General features: G+C 45.8%; 1 protein-coding gene across 1 annotated transcript in view; it reads right to left on the bottom strand.

Moving 5' to 3' along the window:
- Positions 1–18,524, bottom strand: part of Smyd3 (SET and MYND domain containing 3) — a 555,905-nt gene that overhangs the window by 62,627 nt on the left and 474,754 nt on the right. The window contains exon 10 of the mRNA XM_048436460.3: positions 16,905–17,079. Within this exon, the coding sequence (XP_048292417.1) occupies positions 16,905–17,079 (175 nt within the window). The remainder of the gene's footprint in view (positions 1–16,904; positions 17,080–18,524) is intronic.

Raw genomic sequence — 18,524 nt, 5'->3', positions numbered from 1 at the left:
TCATTTGTAATAGCCTACATGCCCCTCAACCAAAGAACAGATAAAGAAAATGTGGTACATTTACACAATGGAGTGATACTCAGCAGTAAAAAAAATAATGACATCTTGAAATTTGCAGGCAAATGGATGGAATTAGAAAAAGCCATCATGAGTGAGGTAATCCAGACCCAGAAAGATGAACATGGTATGTACTCACTCATAAGTGGATATTAGCTATATAGCAAAGGATAATGAGTCCATGACCCTAGAGAAGCTAAGTAACAAAGTGAACCCTAAGAAAAACATATATAGATCTATCTGGAAAGGGGAAATAGACAAGATTGCCTGACAAAATTGGGAGCACGGGGGCCGGGGAGAAGGGAGGGTGGAAGAGGAAGAGGAGGGGAGAAGAACTTGAGGGAACAGGATAGTGAAGATGGAGGAAGGACAGAGATGAGAGCAGGAGAGAGATATTTTGATTGAGGGAGCCATGATGGGGCTAGCAAGAAACCTGACACTAGAGAAATATATTCCCAGGAATCCACAAGGATGACCCCGGTTAAGACCCTAAGCAATAGAGGAGAGGGTGCCCGAACTGGCCTTGCCCTTCCACACAGAACCTTTACCCAGTACCTTATGGAAACAGAGGCAGAGACCCACAGTGGAGCACTGGGCTGAGCTTCCAAAGTCCAGTTGAAAAAGAGTGGGAGGATGAGAATATGAGCAAAGAAGTCAAGAGCATTATGGGGAAATCCACTGAAATAGTTTACCTGAGCTAATGGGAGCTCACCAACTCCAGTCAGACAGGGAAGGAATCAGCATAGGACCAAACTAGACCCTCTGAACGTGGGTGAAAGATGCATGGCTGGGGTAGACTGCAGGGCTACTGGCAATGGTACCAGGATTTATCCCTACTGCTTGTACTGGCTTTTTTGGGAACCCATTCTCTTTAGATAGATATATTGCTCAGCCTAGATATAGTAGGGAGGTCTTGGACTTCCTCAAAGTAATGTGCCTTACCCTCTCTGAGGAGTGGATGGGGATGGGGTAGGAGAAAGGTGGAGGGAATGAGAGGAGGGAAGGAAGTAGGAACTGGGATTGGTATGAAAATGCAAAAAGATAATTTGTTTTCTTTTTTAAAAAAATAAAATAAAAAGAAGTTCCTTTCTCTCCACAGGAATTTGCTATATAGTAGTCCTTCTGCCTCTGCTTTTCCCTCCTGGGTGCTGGGATTCCACATGTGTGCCATCACACCTGACCAACCTCTGAACACATCCCTATTCCCAGCCTAGAGTGACATAATATCAGCGAAAGAGTCTCAGTAGGTGTGGAACCCCCTAGAGCCCATTTCTCTACCAGTGCAGGGGCAACTCAGCCTGCAGATGCCCGGAGATTTCTGCTAGTGCTGGATAATTCAGCCAAGCCTTCTGACAGACAGAAACCTCAGACACCACCTGCTCAGATTTCCACTCAAAAACACATACAGTGTGTCTGAAGAAAGGCAAACATGAAATATCCTGCACTGAAGAGTTGAAAACCATGGAGGGGCAATTAATTTCCCGAGAAGAAGGATTCTGCGGCTCGACACAGCGGCACGCACGATTCACCTCTGCAAGGCAGCCATCGATTTTCCCACCTGGGAGCTGCACTGAATTAGCTGGGGGTTGGAAGCCTGATCTCCGACTTTTTTCCAGTCCCCACAGATCTTACATTTTATTTCAAGACTGGGAAACAACATGAGATGGAGAGTGTCATTGAGAAACCGAAGGGGAGAGGATTCGGTATTTCTGTTGCTCAAAGAAAATAATTTCAAAGGTATTTCATAACTGAAACTGAGATGGGTGAGGACAGGGAGGGCATGCAGATTTCCTGGCTCGGTTCCTCTTGGGCAAAGGGGTAGTATCCCTCCACCTAAAGCAATGCCAGGACCACCAGGAAAGCCCTATTTTCTGAACTAGGTCCTTGGACACAGGTATCACCCCGAAGCTGCCTGTCATCTTGAAGGACAGGTAGTAGAAGAATGTTTCAAGTGTGAAATAATTTGCCCCTTACTGGGTATGTGGCCTAGGGTAAGGCATTCAGCTCTCTGAGCCAAAGCTTTTGGCTCTAAATGGAGACAAATCACGTCTGTTGTACGCAGAAGGATGGATGTAAGTTTAATATGGAAGATTGCTCAGTTAAAAAGGTGTCAAAATTTTCTTTGAGTGATTGGCTGAAGCATCTGTCAAAAGACAGCTTACTGAAAAGGAGTCAATGATGCCAGATATCCCTTGGCTTAGAACTGATGATGAAGGGCTTTTTTGTTTTGTTTTGGGTTTGGGTTTGGTTTTTGAGACAGGGTTTCTCTGTAGCTTGGGAACCTGTCCTGAAACTAGCTCTTGCAGACCAGGCTGGCCTCAGATTCACAGAGATCAGCCTGCCTCCGTCTTCTGAGTGCTGGGATTAAAGGTGTGTGCCACCATCGCCCGGCTCTGATGAAGGGATTTTTAAGACTCAGGGAAATTGCAATGCTGGAGTGGGTACGCTGTGTAAAACCTAATCTTCCCAAACAGGAGGGCCCAGAAGACACACCCTTCACTAATCCTTTAAGATACAAAATGGCAAGAGGGGCGCCAACACATTAGAAGAGTTTTGTTGTAGCCCCTGTCCCTTGTGCCAGACCTAAGGCTGGAGATGCTGAGGCTCAGTTGGGCCACAAAGCAGCAGGGGCCAGGTGGCAGCACTGAATCACCAAAGGCAAGGTGATCCTAGCGATTGTAATGGGCGATATAGACAAAGCCATGTCCAGAAGGGCCTGACCCATGATGGACAGCACAGGCATAGTGACTTTTATGATGGTGTGACTTGTATGGCCCTTTGGTACTGGCTGGTGAATTATGATGGTTCCAGAAGTGAAACAGATTAAAAAAAAAACAAGAAAAAATCTATTGCATTTTTGTTTGAGCTGTATAAGCAGAGAAATTCTCAGACAAAAGAAAGAAAGGCTAAATCGAATCATGACAAACGGGAATCTTGGTGTGTTAACCAAGTCCCAAACATGAGGCAGTTTGTAGACCCAGAATCCCTTGAATGAAGGGATGACCCAGTTCTGCCAAGGAAAGACCTTGATAAAATGCCTAAAATTTGTACTGTTAGCCTTTTTCCAATCCTTCCCCAAAGGGACCTTTGGCTGTTTGGATACTGGATTTGAATAGATGCTGATTCTGGGGAACACCAAGAAACATTGTGGCTCTTGAGTTAAGGTAGGGCTGATGGAAGCCAGTTGATTAATGGAGTTTTGGCTGAAGTTCGACTTACAATAGGTCTAGTGGGTCCCCAAAGGTATCCTGTAGCTATTTCTCCAGTTTCCGCATATATAGTTGGGACAGGTATACTCAGACATTGGCAGGATTCCCACATTTGTTTCCTGACCTAAGAGGTGAGGGCTATTATTGGTTGGAAAGGCCAAATGGAAGCCATTGGAGTTGCCTATTGAGATAGTATCACATCCCAGGAGAAACTGCAGAAATTAGTTCCACCATCATGGACTTGAAAGATGCAGGGGTGGTGGTTCCCAGCACATCTCCCTTTAATTGTCCTACCTGGTCAGTGCAGAACACAGACGGGTCATGACGAATGATAATTGACTATTGAAAACTTAATCAAGTAGTGATCCCAATTGCAGCTGCCATAGTAGATGTGGTATAGTATTTCCTGGTACTTGATATGTAGCCATTGACCTAGCAAATGCCTTTTCTTGGTACTGAAGCAATTTGCTTTCAGTTGGCAAGGCCAGTAGTATACCTTTACAGGTTTACCTCAAGGACATATGAAGTCTCCAGTCTGTGTCATAACTTAGTTCAAAAGGATCATATGCATCTGTCTCCTTCACAAAATATCACATTGGTTCATTACATTGATGTCACTATGCTAATTGGACCAAGTAAGCAGGAGGCAGCAACCACTCTGGACTTGGTGGTAACGCATATATGCATCATGGGATGGGAAATAAATCCAACCAAAATTCAATGTCCTTCTACATCAGTGAAATTCTTAAGAGTTCAGTGGTGGGGGGCATGCAGGGAAAGTCCTCCTAATGTGAAGGATAAGCTATTACACCCGAACCCTCTCAACACCAAGAAAAAAACCCACAATGTTTAGTAGGCCTATTTGGATTCTGGAAACAGCACTTTCCCCGTTTGGGTGCATTACTCTGGCCCACACACCAAGTGACTCAGAAAGCTGCTAGCTTTGTGTGGGCCTGGAGCAGGAGAGGTCTCTTCAACAGGACCAGGCTGCTGTGCAGGCTGCTCTACCACCTGGACCATATGATCCAGCAGACCTGATGGCACTTGAGGTATCAGCGGCAGATACCAATATGTTGAAAGCCTTTGGTAGGCCCCTAAGAGAAGGGATCTTTGGAATTAGGATTTTGTTTAATATATAATGTGTTTGAGATTGTACATGGGATAGTTATATCATGTTAGTTATAAATGGATTATTGTTTTTATTTAGAAATTAAGCATGACACAAGAAGATATGATGGTGTTTCAAGTTAACAAAAGGTGGACTTGTGATGGTTATTCTTGGTTGTCAACTTGACTACATATGGAATTAACTAAAACCCAACTGGCTGAGTTCACCTGTAAGGGATTTTTTTCTTAATTAAATCATTTGGAGAGGGAAGAACCATTTTTAATCTGAGTCTTTTGAGGTTGGAAGATCCACCTTTAATCTGGGCCATACTTTCTGCTGGAAGCCTATTAAAAGACATGGAAAAAGAAAGCTTGCTTTCTTTGCCTGCTTGCTCTCGGTCTCACTGGCAGGTTCATTTCATCACTGGCATTAGAGTCTACTTCTTCAGGATTTTGGCACATATTGTAGAAAAGCCGAGACACCCATCCTCATGAACTGAACAACTACTGGATTCTTGAACTTTCTGTAGGTAGACAGCCGTTGTTGGACTAGCTGGACCAGAGACTATAAGCCACTCTAATAAATTACACACACGCACAAACACACACACACATGCTCAACACACACACACATGCCCATTGTATCATTTCTGCTCCTCTAGAGAACCCTGACTCATACAGGAATCGTCCTTCCCACCTACAGTAACATCAGGCCCACCTCAGAGAAAGCCCCATCTCCTGTGTTAGGTTCTTGAACACAGGTGTCACCTTGAAGCTGCCTGTCATCTTGAGGAACAGGTTGTAGGAACAATGTTTCAGGTGTGAATTAGTTTGCCCCTTACTGGGTGTGTGGCCTTGGGTAAGGCATTCGGCACTCTGAGTCACAGCTTTCAGCTCTAAATGAAGACAAATCATGTCTGTTGTATGCAGAAGGATGGATCTAGGTTCTGATCTTCTGGTGCCTCATACTGAAAATGTAATGCCCTGGGCCTTCTTTAGCAAAATATTGCTGACAAACACACAGTAGCAAGCCAGCCTCATCCAGGTGTTCAAATAAGATGAGATAAGCATGTGAACACAGTGTAAGAAGCAAGCATCAAGTGAAACAAGCATCAAGTGCATGACCCTAAACTTACCAATGCAAACCTACTGTGTGCACTGAACACACCAATGCATGGTATCTACTGTGTGCACTGAATCTACCAATGCATGATACCCGTGTGCTGGGTCATTCATGCAGGAGACAGCTGCAAACAGAACAGATTCTATCCTATCACGTCATCGACAACAATGCAATGTTTTCTGACTTTGAACCAGCTCAACACAGAGCAGCAGGACAGCCCATCTGCCGCCCCAGTTCTTCTCTGAACTCTGTAGTCCTGATCCCTACCATTGGCTTTCCTTCCTCCCCTACCACTGGATTTCATTCTGGAATCCCAGAGGCACAAGCCAGGCTTCCTAACACTTTATTACAAAAATGAAGGTACAGTTATTGCCTGGTGGGTGGTGGTGGGAGTAGCTTGTGTTTGAGAGGACTGGATAGAGACCCCTCAGGAGCATGGACTTTATTTGGGGCAATATAATAAAACTATACTAATGGGTATGTACCCATGTGAGGACGTCAAAGCCAATGGACTATTCTTTACATGGAGGGATTATGTGGTATGTGATTTACATCGATAAAGTGGTTTCAAAATATAAGCAATTAAGAAATATCAAAAATTCAAGAAAAATTAGCAACAAGGAAAAAAGGGGGAAAACTAAAATCATCTAGAAAATGGAAGAGAATTTTTTTAAAAAAAGACTTAGGCTTCCAAGATGAAGAATCCACAAGAGAAAGAAAAGGGGGCTGGAAGTAACCTGGAAGATAAAGTCTAAGAGAGCCTCTAAACACAAAGCAAGGGACACAAGGCATAGAAACAGCTTAACATGTTACCAAAGTATCTTCTGAAAGCCAGAGAAAACGAAAAGAGAATATAGACAAAGTTCCACAGAGATGATAGGAAGACAAGAGGGTTTAGAATAAAATGGCCTTGCATGAATGAAAGAAAAAATTGCCTAGGCCTAAACACATCAAAGAGCCATGCTAGACCACTTACAGTAGGACAAAGTTGGGAGATCAAAGGAATCGAATCCAACAGGCTCCTGAGACAATGGCTCTCAGGAGCCCGGCAACAGGTCTTTGTGTCTGTCATTGAAAATGACTTTGAGAATTTTATATTCAAGTTCTCTACAGTGAATGAGCGAAATGAGCCTCCATCTACCACAGCTGAAAGTAGGGAAGCTAGCCGCCGCTCCGAGAGCAAGAGAGAATTTGCATTATGTTGTTTGATGTTTCGAGGCAGCCAACGAAAGAATGATTTATTTTTAATGTAAAGCATGATGAGAATTGGAGAGAATATAATTCATTTAGTTAGTTTGAATTTATTTATTTATTTGGCAGGGTCTCATGGAGCAAGGCTGGTTTTGAACTTGCAATGTAGCCAAGACTGACCTTGAGTTACTGGCAACTCCATCTTCCCAGGGCATTAAGTGCACCACCTGGTTTACTTTCATGCTTTTTTTTTTTTTTTAAAGCTTAAAAACATTTCATTAGTTGAGAAAAGTTTGAGAATATTAAGGGATCAAAATAGAAATGATACTAAGAACTCAAAGGAAGTAGCAAAGGCGAGACAGTAGCAGATGCAGCTGGGTAGGGTAGGCCAGCTAAGAGTCAGAGAAGCAGCCTCTGATGTTAATATCCCAGGCTGAACATTTCTGATGAAACCGCCAAGTGATGGCTGACAGATTTACATACTTGGAAACAATACATGGTGATCTGGGTCCAGATGGGCTGAGTCTTGGTATCAGCACACTGACCTGGAACCACTTTTAGCTAGCCCACCATTTCACAAGCTCGGCAGAACATCCTCTCCATGGAACTTACTCTGGAGAACACCACTTAAACAGGACTAAAGATGGGTGCCTGTGCTTGGGGCCCTGGGAACAGACGGCGATGGATGATCAGAAGCAGTCACACTGACCAAATATGAAAAGATTCTTTGACGTAGATATTGTGTTTCTATAAATAGATTACATCTTATTAGCCTAACTTAATAGGTATTAGCACCTGTTCTTTAGTTATTTTTAGATTAAAAGCCATCTTTCCGTTGAAAACTCATTGCCTTCTTTCTTTTCTCTGGGTCTTTGATGGCCTGGGCAGAAGCTCCTCAGCTTTCCTTTGTCCACTCACTGGCCACCGTGGAAAGGGTCACACAGTTCTGGCAGGCAACGCTGAGAGTTTATAAAGAAGCCCATGGTGGTCAATGGACCTAGATGAGCAAGGCAAGCCAGGTAGGGGTCGGGATCCCTTACAAATGCCAGCTAAAAAGACAGCACCTGCCCAGAACTCTGCTTTGGGGAAGTGCAGCCACTAAATAAATTTCCCAGTTCCCCAGCAGTCAGAAGTCTGGATGCTCTTAGGACCTAAAGTCTAGCCTCTAATGGTTAAAAACTATTTTAATTTTAAAATGCTTGTCATACAGCTAATCAGAATGCTTCATATGCATTAATTACACACACATATATCTATACAGAAACAGATGTCATTTGTATTACCTTAGTGCCACTTACAAAACTCCAGATGTAGACTATTGACATACCCCCACTCAGTTTTGGTACTGACCAAATGTTTCTGATTAAAACGATGGTTTTGAGCCTGGTTTAGTCCCCTAAGATATTATTTATTCTTCCCAGCACTGAATCCCTTGAAAAATATGATATACATAAATTCTACTTATTCATCATATTCACTCAGATAAAAATGTTGACTTAGACCATTTTTTAAAAGGCCACTTAGAAGCATATCCCTATTCATTTCCCCCAAACAGTCCATCAATCTGCTAATAACTAGGGAGCAGAACGGTTGCTTCAAAGGTGTGACTACATCTCACTGGTCCGTGGTTTTCTATCTATAGGCTATGTCCCAGAGCTGCTTGCAGATATTTTGCTGCTATCCAGATGCACTCTCCTGGCAACATCTCTAGCATGAACAGGGCCGCTGACAGCCAGAAATGGGCGATGCACAGCACAGCCCAAGAACCTTGCAGGCCCACCGGGTCTGTGACGTCTTTCCCACAGCGGTGACTTTGCCCGCCTCCCATATATTTTTAATCAAGTCTTTCTTCCAAGCAGCCAGCCTGGCCCAAGAGAGTCTTGGTGCTGCTTTTGAGATTCTAGGCACCGGCTCTTGCAGAACTCCAAAGGGATGGCGCTGCAGCTCTCTCTGTCTCAGTCTTGCCTTTGGGTCTCTTTTTTTCCCTCTGAGTTCTCTTCGATGACACTTTACTAGGCTGTTTCTGAAAAGAGCACCGTGGACATTGTTTCTCTAGTTCAGTATCCACTTACTCTCAAGGCTACTGAAGAATAAATGTCCCATGCCAAACCCACACTGGTCTCGAACCTGCCTGTCTCCCGAGGGCTGGGATTAAAGGCATGAACACCAGTGTCAGGCTCCAAACCTGGCACTCCTGATGGAGCTGTCAGCACCTGTCTCTCAGTCCAGGAAAGGGTGTCTGTGAGACTCAAAGTGGTCTCTCTTAAATGCACACTCTTAACCGTGGCTCTGGGCAGCAGAGAAGACATCTCTGCTGTGGGGCTGGAAGAATGTGAACTGGGGCTTCTGGAAGCTGTCTCCTAGTGTGTGTGGGAAAGGGAAAGGAGGATATCATGTGGCTGAGCCTGTACTCTTGCACCCTGGATTCTGACACGTCTTGGCGCTGCCTGACTGTGCAGTTGAGTGGGCAGCAGTGCCCGTCCGTGTACACACGCGCCTGCTGGATTTCTATCACTAGGACAGTGGGAAGGGAGGGTGGGAAGAAGAAAGCCCACCACAGCTTTCCGCTTTATAGCCAAACAAATCTGGTGTGTCAGACAGCTTCTCCCTCACTGTGACAAAATATTCACCCCGCCCCACACCCCACACCCCGGCCCATCAAGCTTGAAGGAGGAAGGGTTTGTATGGGTTCATGGTTGCAGCGGTTCATCCCACAGGTGGCTTGTTCTTTTAGGTCTAAGATGAAGCAGAACATCACAACGACAGCATGTGTGGTCAAGCAAAGATCTTACCTCACAGCAATGAGGAAGGCAAGAGAGGGAGGGAGAAAGAAGGGAGTAGGGGGGAGGCCAGGGACAAGACATACCCTTCATTTAAGTCTCATCTTATAATAGTCATTCAGCTATGAATTCCTTAACAGATCCATCCATTGTTGAAGCCCAAGCCACCATGATCCATTCAACTTTAGCTACCGCGGAACCAAAGCTTCAACACATGGCAAATGTACTTTGGGGACATTTGCTATCCAAACCAGAACTCAAATTCACTCTGACTCAAACACTCTTGAAAAGAAATAAAATAGACGGAGCAGACGGTTGCACTTGAAGCCATGGTTCTATCACTGGAGGATCTGTCATGAGAGTACCTGCCGCATTCTCTAGAAGGTCGGACAGACTAAGCTTCTCCTCACCGGGGCTGCCAGCAGTACAAGAATGGGCAAGTGCTTGGACCACAGCAGCTTCTCAATAAATCACAGCCATTGCCGTTTGGTTTAAGAAGGCTGAGGTGGAGGCAGACTCCTCTTTCGCCTCTTCCTCTATAATGCTGATGTAACAAATAGCCGGCAGATGCTTTTACAATCGGCGGGCTCCATTTATCTCACTTTGGGAGGACATCACAACGATACTTCCCATGACAAGTGAGAGGAGACTGTTTCCTCTTTAATTCTGAAGGGCAGTGTTAGTATGATTGGCGTCCTTTGTGTAGGAAGAGCAATTTCTACCAACCATTTCACTCTCCTCAGAGCAGGGCACTCTCTCCACCCCGCCCCACCCACCACCACCAGAGCAGTGTCCTCTACTCCTTCTGGGGCTGGGGCTGTCACTGTCTTTCTTGGCAGCTGGCTGGGCCGCTTCCCTCAAATACATTGAACAATAAAATTACTACCCATTTTTCAAGACAGTCTGCTTTAACAAGCTCAAGGGCTCTATATTAACTAGTTCAGAGGGTGTTTTTCTTGCTAAGAATAATGTGGCTCTCTCAAAAACTGGAACTACAATGTCGAAGGACATTCACTTCCCATCTTTTCAGTCCCAGGACCTCTTACCGTTCTTTACAAGTGTTGGTGTCATTCTCTATAATTGATCAAGTTTATGATGCTGGAGAAATCAGCTTTATTTGTGCAATTTAATTGACAGTTCATTCATGCACCCGTGGAGAATTTCTAAAAACTCAATAAGGATTTCATTCAAAATACACCAATAAATGGCATAGAAGCATATAGACCAAGTTTTTATAGTCATAAAACATGTGCTTTATATATGATTAAATTAGTTTTGAACTTTTTTTAAAAGTCTTAAGTCTTTCAAAATTATATCCACCATTTCCCATTTCTCAGGCCTGGCTGGTTTCTTGGTGATCCCTACTGAAGAAAATGTGTTTTTTCTATTTTTTATTTATTTTGCATACTTTCTCTTCCAATAGGTGAGAGAAGGAAGAGAAATGGCAGCTCTGTACTGTAGCGCAGCCGACCACAGATTGATTCAACTGAAGAAAAGCCCCGCATACCCAGAGAAGCCGCGCATGCCCAGAGATTCCCCAGGCTCCGCTCTCTGCCTGTGGCTTATGCTACGATTTGCTGCAATAAGAAAGTGAAGATTTTCCATCGGGAAAGTCAAAGAGCTTCTGTAATGGCTTGGGAATGCATAGGAGAAGAAGTGAAGTGGGGTGGACAAAAGTATTCTGGAAATGCTTTTATGAGTAGGAAGCCCAGAAACACACACACACTGCTCATAGACATGACTGAACACAAAACAGTCCTGCCCCAACACCAAAGGTGGAGAATGGCTTTCTTCTTGGGCATTCGTCCACAGTGACAGGATTTGAAGGGAAGGAGGCATTAGTATCCTTGACCCAGCATAGAAAAGAGAATGACAGAATGAAAGATCGCCCACCAAGACAAGCCAGACAGGAAAACAGCAGGGTTCTGTAGTCAGCCCCGTGAGCTGGCACACGAAGCAGCAGAACTCGGCAATAAGGCTCCGTCCTGGAGTGTGAGCATTCTGAGCCGAAGACCAGCAGTAGCTCGTTTGCTTCCTTGGCCAGCTAGTGTCCACATGGTTGGTTAGGGAGGCAGTCTCCAAGGTCAACTCAGTTTCCCCTACACATGCTGCTAGGGGCTGCCACATAACTTTGGATCTCCTGAACTCAAGCAGAAACCTGATAGGCAAAAGGGTTATTTTTCCAAGAATGACAGGTGACTTCTACTAGACCCTCACTCATGAAAACATAGATGCAGCGGAACCAATCCTTGATATGGGTAATTTTTAGAAATGGTGAGAAGGCAGCGGTTAAGCTGGATGCGGATCGCCAAGAAAATGGGCCAAATCCTAATCCTCCTATAATCCCTGGTAAATGACCTCCAAATGAGACAGTGTTTGGAGATAGGATCTTTAAAGAGGTAATTGGGTTAAAATAAGGTCTTTGGGGGTGGGCCTTAATCCAATTTGTGGCTTTATAAAAAGAGATTGAGACAGACAGAGAAACCTCTGGGGTACCCCCATACAGGGGGGTACCATGTAGAGACACAATGAAAACCCGCCATCTGCAGACGAAGGAGACAGGCTTCAGACAAAACCCAGAATTACTGGTGCCTTAGCCTTGGACTTCTAAAACTGTGAAAGGGGAAATTTCTGTTGTTTAAGCCCCGAGATGCTGGTGTGTTAAGGCATCCTGAGTGAGATAATTTAGTTGGTTGGGTCAGAGGATGGCAGAATGATGTTCAATGGGCATTCAGGGTCATCAATGCTTGCTATAGAACAGGCTTTAGCTAGAGATAGCACCCTGTCTATATAAGGTGTAAGGAAACAGAACAATGAATGAAATGTTAAGATCAGTCAATGAATCAGAGGAAGCAAAAGTACTTGATCCAAGGAGAAAAATCTCACCCAGTACTGGCCAGGCCCAGTTTGGTCCAAGCATTTCTCCTCAGACTTTCGGCTTTTTGGTTCCCTTGGAAAAACCCAACTGTGATAAACATCTGGCTGCTGGCTGTGATTTCTGAGCCCCACCGGGGCTAGTGCTCTGCTTTGCCTGCTTACATGACACTGTATCACTGTGCATGGAAGAAGTATCAATTAATGTTTCTGATGAGAAAATTACTAGGTATATGAAGCAGGAGACTGGCACGCTCCCATCAAGCATCCAGGAGCCAGGCTGTGAGGGTGAGCAGGAGACGGGTCAGCGTTTGTTGGTACAAATGGTACCTTAGCCCACCTCCCACTGGCCAAAGGATCCCTAAGACTAGCTTAGACATAGGCAAGACTGAGGATAATACAGGCATGCACCAACATGGGAGCTCACACATGGATGTGGACAGGAAGACAATGGCACAGTGCAGTCCTAACAGGCCAGGGAGGAACGAGAAGTGGCTGGGGATGAGCAGGGATCTGGTGATCTAGCCACAGGGCTAACTAGTGGGATAAAGGCCATGGCTGATTGTGCAGTCCTACCTAGTGAGTGGAAAGTGGCTCTTCTGAACGGTGGGCAGGTAGCCATTCTTGGTGGTCAGGAGTGTCAAACGCATGGACTTGTGTGGAAACACGGGCTTTGTTCATGCCCAGCACTCTAGGGGCCATTGCAAACACCTCAGGGGGCCGTGCAAACACCAGCAGTGCCCTGTCGCTCTGCCATTTTTGTCTCGCCATTAAGCCAAGGGACGCAGTAGAGACTACAATTTGGCCTGCCACGCTGCCAGACTGACCTGGGTCTGTCCTTTGTCACCCAGAGCTCTGTGCAAATACGCAGCTCTTACCCGAAAGCAGGAGGCCTGGAGAAGTAGGTAGGGATGGGCTGGGAAGCCAGTCACTAGTCCAGTGTTCCCCAAAACAAGCAGACCTATGGTGACCTGCCTTTTAGTTTTGTTTTCCACAGAGGGACCAGAGTGGAACAAATGTTAGAGCCTTGGATAATTCTGTGCAAAAAAGCTCTCAATTTCTCCTCTAGAAATAAAGCTACAGAGCTGGGTCATAGTTTTGTCTGCAACTAAGTTAAGATTTGAATCATCCAGCACAGCCAGGCGAACACTGCACCCTTTTCTTCCAGTTTTCTGTGGTACAGGACTGTGGACGTCTTCACGTAGACCTTGAGGATTTTTTTCATTGCTCTTTCTCTGCATTTCCCCCAGGTAACTCACACAGTGTCATCTCAAGTACCACAAAAGGATTATTTATGAACAAAACTGAGTATCGACAAATCTTAGTCCCAGACTTTGATTAAGAAGATGGAGAAGGCCCAGATAATTCTGAAATGAATTTAGATCAGGAATAATATAATAATAATAAATGAACAGATTCATCTTTTTTCATATTCCCTTAAGGATGAAGTGACCTTGTGGTGGGTAGCGCACAATTTGGTGACAGCTAGCCAAATTTAAAAGGAGTATAACTTATGGTAGGGCAGGTGAGCATTTTCGTACGGATATGGCATGCAGATTTGACCACATCGCCATGCAAAGAAGAATCACCTGGTTTGATGTGAATCATGACATTGTTTGACACAGTGAATAGAATGGGAATAGAATTATGGCACAATTTGAGATGACACAATGTATCTGTTAAAAGAATGAGGTTCATATTCTTAGGAGCTGATCTCGACATTTTGTTGTATTTCCAGCTTGCCTTATGGAAAATTTAATTTAAAAAAGGTCTGTATTAAATTGCATCATAAAGTTAAGTAAGATCTACTGAGTAAAAATAAGTGAGTAACAAAACAGGGGTTGAAAGAAGTGGGCTGGATAAAAATGGGATCTGGACTCTGTCCTCCAAGGTCAACAGCAAAAGCTTACTGAGGTCATGAATGACAAAATGCTCACTAGTAGAGACTTGACCTCAATCCAGGCACAGCAAATAGCAGATTGACATTGTCAAATTATTCCCGCAGATGGCAATCCAATCACCTCTCAGTAACCCAGACCTAGTTAACTGTCTGTGCCCTTGGCTAAATGGGAGCAAAAGCCCCCCAAGAGCAGCCACAGGCCACTGTGTAGGTGACAGCATATAAAACCATCGCCACCATCCCACCCCTTCTTGTTCCTAGATTGTCATGCGACCTTTCACTTCCCCTGAGCTCCAGGGAAAAGGACAAAGTGTGCCCCTGTTTCTCTGAACTGTGTTGGTTCAAGACTGTCCCTAGCCTTTGCTTCCACAGAGCTCTGCTGGTTAATGGCACAAGTCCCACTCACTGGAAGTGGAGCAACACAGCAAGCTGCAAGGAACTTCTTATAGAGCTCTAGGGGCAGAGACCGACTTGTTTGGAAACCTGACGCTGTGTACAAGGACAGAACACACATTTACAGAGAGAATGTGGCTGGCTGGCCCACACCACAAAAAATACAACCAAAAGGGCTCCAACGCAAGGGAGTATGCTGTGGTAGGACTTGGCTTCACCTATGCGGAAAGCTGTCTGATTCAAGTGTTGGCCAATCAAACCACCAGCTAACTGGGGCTGGGTCAACACTGTGTAGAAGTCTCTGTAAGTGTCGACAAAAGATTCAAAATGCGTTCAGGACTGTTAGGGCCTTCTGGTAGGGCAATATAAATGACTGTTTCAGATTGACCTTGGCAGGACAGCCTGGATGGGAAAGAGAAGGGGACCCTGGGGCAAAGAGAATCTGTTCCACAGACCAGCCAGGGGTGGGGAACCAGGACTGCTACAGAGCCTTGGAGAAAGGTGGAATTTCTCAGTTTGTAGCTCCTGGCCTGGGTCCATCCATTTACTGCGCTGCTTATGTTCTGAGCTCCTGAAGCCAGGCCCCAGCCTTCAGAGACTGTGCCAACCATCTGGGTCTGCCTGGCGTGTCAACGCCCAGCAAGGCTCTGAGAAAGCAGCCTTATCTCTCTGTGTTCGATTCATACTTTCAGAAAACCCACAAAATTCCTCACCCTGCACAGACATTCCACGGCTCATGGGAAAGTCTCCGGTCTCAGCCCTCCAGGCAGTTAGATTAAAGCTGACTCAGACAGCTCCAAAGCCGTTCACCACAAGGGAACAAAAGCAGCCACCTGCCAAAGTCTGGAAACACCCTTGGATCTGGTGCCACTGGCTGGCCTGTGTGTCTTTGACATCTATTTGGTAGTGGGGCTGTGGCTGTCTTCAGGCTCTTGTCGGCCCACATCTAGTCCTGACCCAAATCTCACCGTTGACCTCGGGTCACACAGGTCTGCTATCTCTCTCCCTGGTGACAGCCTAGTTCCTAACCCTGCTTCTGTTCTTGACATGCAGAGCCTGGTAATTGCCCCTCCTTGTCGCCCGTCACCTCTAGCTCCCCTCCGGTGGGGATAGGCTGGGCCCCACCCGTTTCACTTTGAACCGCTCCCTGTACCTGTTGTCCCATAGGTCTAGACCTGGAACCCCCTTGGGCTTCGCCCTCTTTGGCTGGGTCGTGCTGGCATCACCTGCAGAATGGGGAGGGTCACATCCTCCAGGGATGGCGTCCTGCATTGCTGGCACTGTCCCCATTATGTCCCAGGTATCCAGGTCTTCCCTGCATCAACTTTGTCCTGTGCCGGGCACTGGGCAGCCTGATCTCAGACTATTCATCTACCCCATGTCCTCCCCACTGGCTCGCTCCCAGGTTCAACTTCTGTTCTTAGCCCAGAGAAAACCGGAGCCTCATGGCCAGCAGTGTCAAAATTCCAGCACTTGGCTTTCAACCTCCCTTTCCCCTCAAAGCTCCTCCACGCTACAAGACCACCCAGGAGCAAACACACAGCCACCTGGAGGAGCTGAGCTGGGGCAAGGGGCAGTCAGGCTCCGGCAGGCATGGTGGCACAGTCCTGAAACCCCAGTACTGGAAAGGGGGCTGAGGCAGGAGGATCACAAGTTGGAGGCTAGCCTGGGTCACAGAGCTAGATACTGTCTTCAGATACACACATACACACACACACACACACACACAGTGATGAATTACCCATTATTCACCAATAGTTTCTTCTCTGACGCAATGACCCATTGGAGAAGAGTAGCCAACTACGTAATCACAAGTTGGCTAGAAGGGTCAACGATCTGTACACAAGCACTCTGACAAACATCTATTCTGGAACCATCACTACTGCAAACCAATCAAAGAGCAGCACATCTGCCTCCCTCACCTGGACCAGTGCTCCAACCACAGGACCGAGTCACATGCTCCTCTTTGCTCCCTGCCTGCTGGCCTTTGTCACTGCAAGCCCCACATTGTATTATAATCGCCTGTTCCACAAAGAGACGGTGTCTGACTCACTTCTGAACAAGCACAGTGCAAGGAACCTGGAAACAGCCTAACCAGTGACTGATAAATGTGTGAAGAAACAGGAATGGTCGAAACAAGGTTTGGTTTCACACGCTGAAAGCCAATGGGACACTTTATATAAGAGCAGGGTCTGGGAGGATTAACAACGGCCATCCCACCCTTTGCGAACAGTGAAGACCCCTGTGCGCCGGCCCTGCCTTGCTCTCACCGGTAGGGCTCCATGGTGCGCATGGCGTAGAACAGGGCCTCCTCCAGCATCCCCAGGTTGATGCAGGCATCCATGGCACAGTCGAGCACCTTCAGCTGGTAGATGTTGATGTCGGGAAGCCGTTCCGAGTTGCTGCTTATGATCGCCTGGCACAGGGCCAGAACCTGCTCCCACTCTGTTATTAACTTAGTTAAGGATGCATTGTCTTCATCAAGCAAGCACAGAAGGAAGTGGAGATGTCTGAAAGGCTGAAGAGCTTCCAGGCACAGGAGGGAGGAGACGCCCATTATTTTGCACAGATGAGCTGCCTGGAAGCATACTTGAGAGACAAAAACACATTCAAGTACCATCTTAGCGAAGGAAATTCTGTTTACATCAACAAACCATCCTCTAACCCAGTCTGTACTTTAAGAGAATTAAAATTCCCAAGGAAATGTCCCCTTTTCACACGTCCACACGCTTTCTCCTTCGACTTGGTTGGGAAACGAATGAAGGTGTTTATTAAGCTGGACTTAAGCTCTCGTCCGGCTTCAAATTATTTACTGTGGAATTATTTCTGTTTAAAAGAGAGAATCCCTACTGAGAAAGGAGAAGCATGTGTTTGCTCCTGACTCATCTGAGTCCTGGACATGCACGGAGGACAATCCACACTGTGCACAGGCCTGCAGCGGGCATGGTCATCCTGTCCTGGACATGCACGGAGGACAACCCACACTGTGAACAGGCCTGCAGCTGGCATGGCCATCTGAAGACATGCAGTTCCAGTGGGCCTTATATTTAGTGTTTACTAGAAAACAAAGGGGACCCCAAACCTATACTTAACTCAAGGAACTGCATTCTTCCTTTAAACTCAAACACCGAAAGAAAACATTCAAAGCTGTGCACTGTGGTGCACACCTTTAATCCCAGTACTTGGTAGTCAGAGGCAAGCAGATCTCTGTGAGTTCGAGGCCAGTCAGGTCTACATATCAAGTTCCAGGACAGCTGGGGCTACACAGAGATTTACTGTCTCAAAAAGCAAAAAAAAAAAAAAAAAAAAAAAAAAAAAAAAGAAAAAGAAAAAAGAAAATACCAAGAACAGTTTTTATATATGTACCATATATATATAAATAAGGGAAAATGGTATCTTAAAATAAGAAGTAAGAAGATCCACTGCTCAGTAGCACTGACTTTCTGATTAACCAGATGTCAGTTAAGTCATTAATTAATTTCATGGAGCCACCATGTGATATTCCACTCCCCATGGGTTGCACCTTGCTACTCAGGATGGCCTCAAATCACTTGCTCTGGTAACCAGTCTCCCCCAGTCTCTTGAGTAGCTGGGCCTACTGCGGTGTGGCATTTGGTCCAGCCTTTAACTTCACCTTTGCTGACTGATATTCCCACCCTCTTATAGAGGCCCTGGAGGACTGACAACATGGGGCTTCCTCCACCAGCAGCTGAAGGTACATGCGAGGGACCCAGCTGGGGTCATCAAGCAGCTCCTCCAATGCCCTGCCATATGGGACTGGGTATCTCCCTACCTGCCACCCAATTTCCTACCACTGTGGTCCTATACTACCCTGCTCTGCTGCTAGAATTCCACTTGGGGAAAAACATTTAAAGATTCAAACAACAGAA

This window comes from Myodes glareolus, chromosome 5, assembly GCF_982192425.1.
Source record: "Myodes glareolus chromosome 5, mMyoGla1.1, whole genome shotgun sequence".
Classification (NCBI taxonomy): Eukaryota; Metazoa; Chordata; class Mammalia; order Rodentia; family Cricetidae; genus Myodes; species Myodes glareolus.
This window is presented reverse-complemented; position numbering and strand designations above follow the sequence as displayed.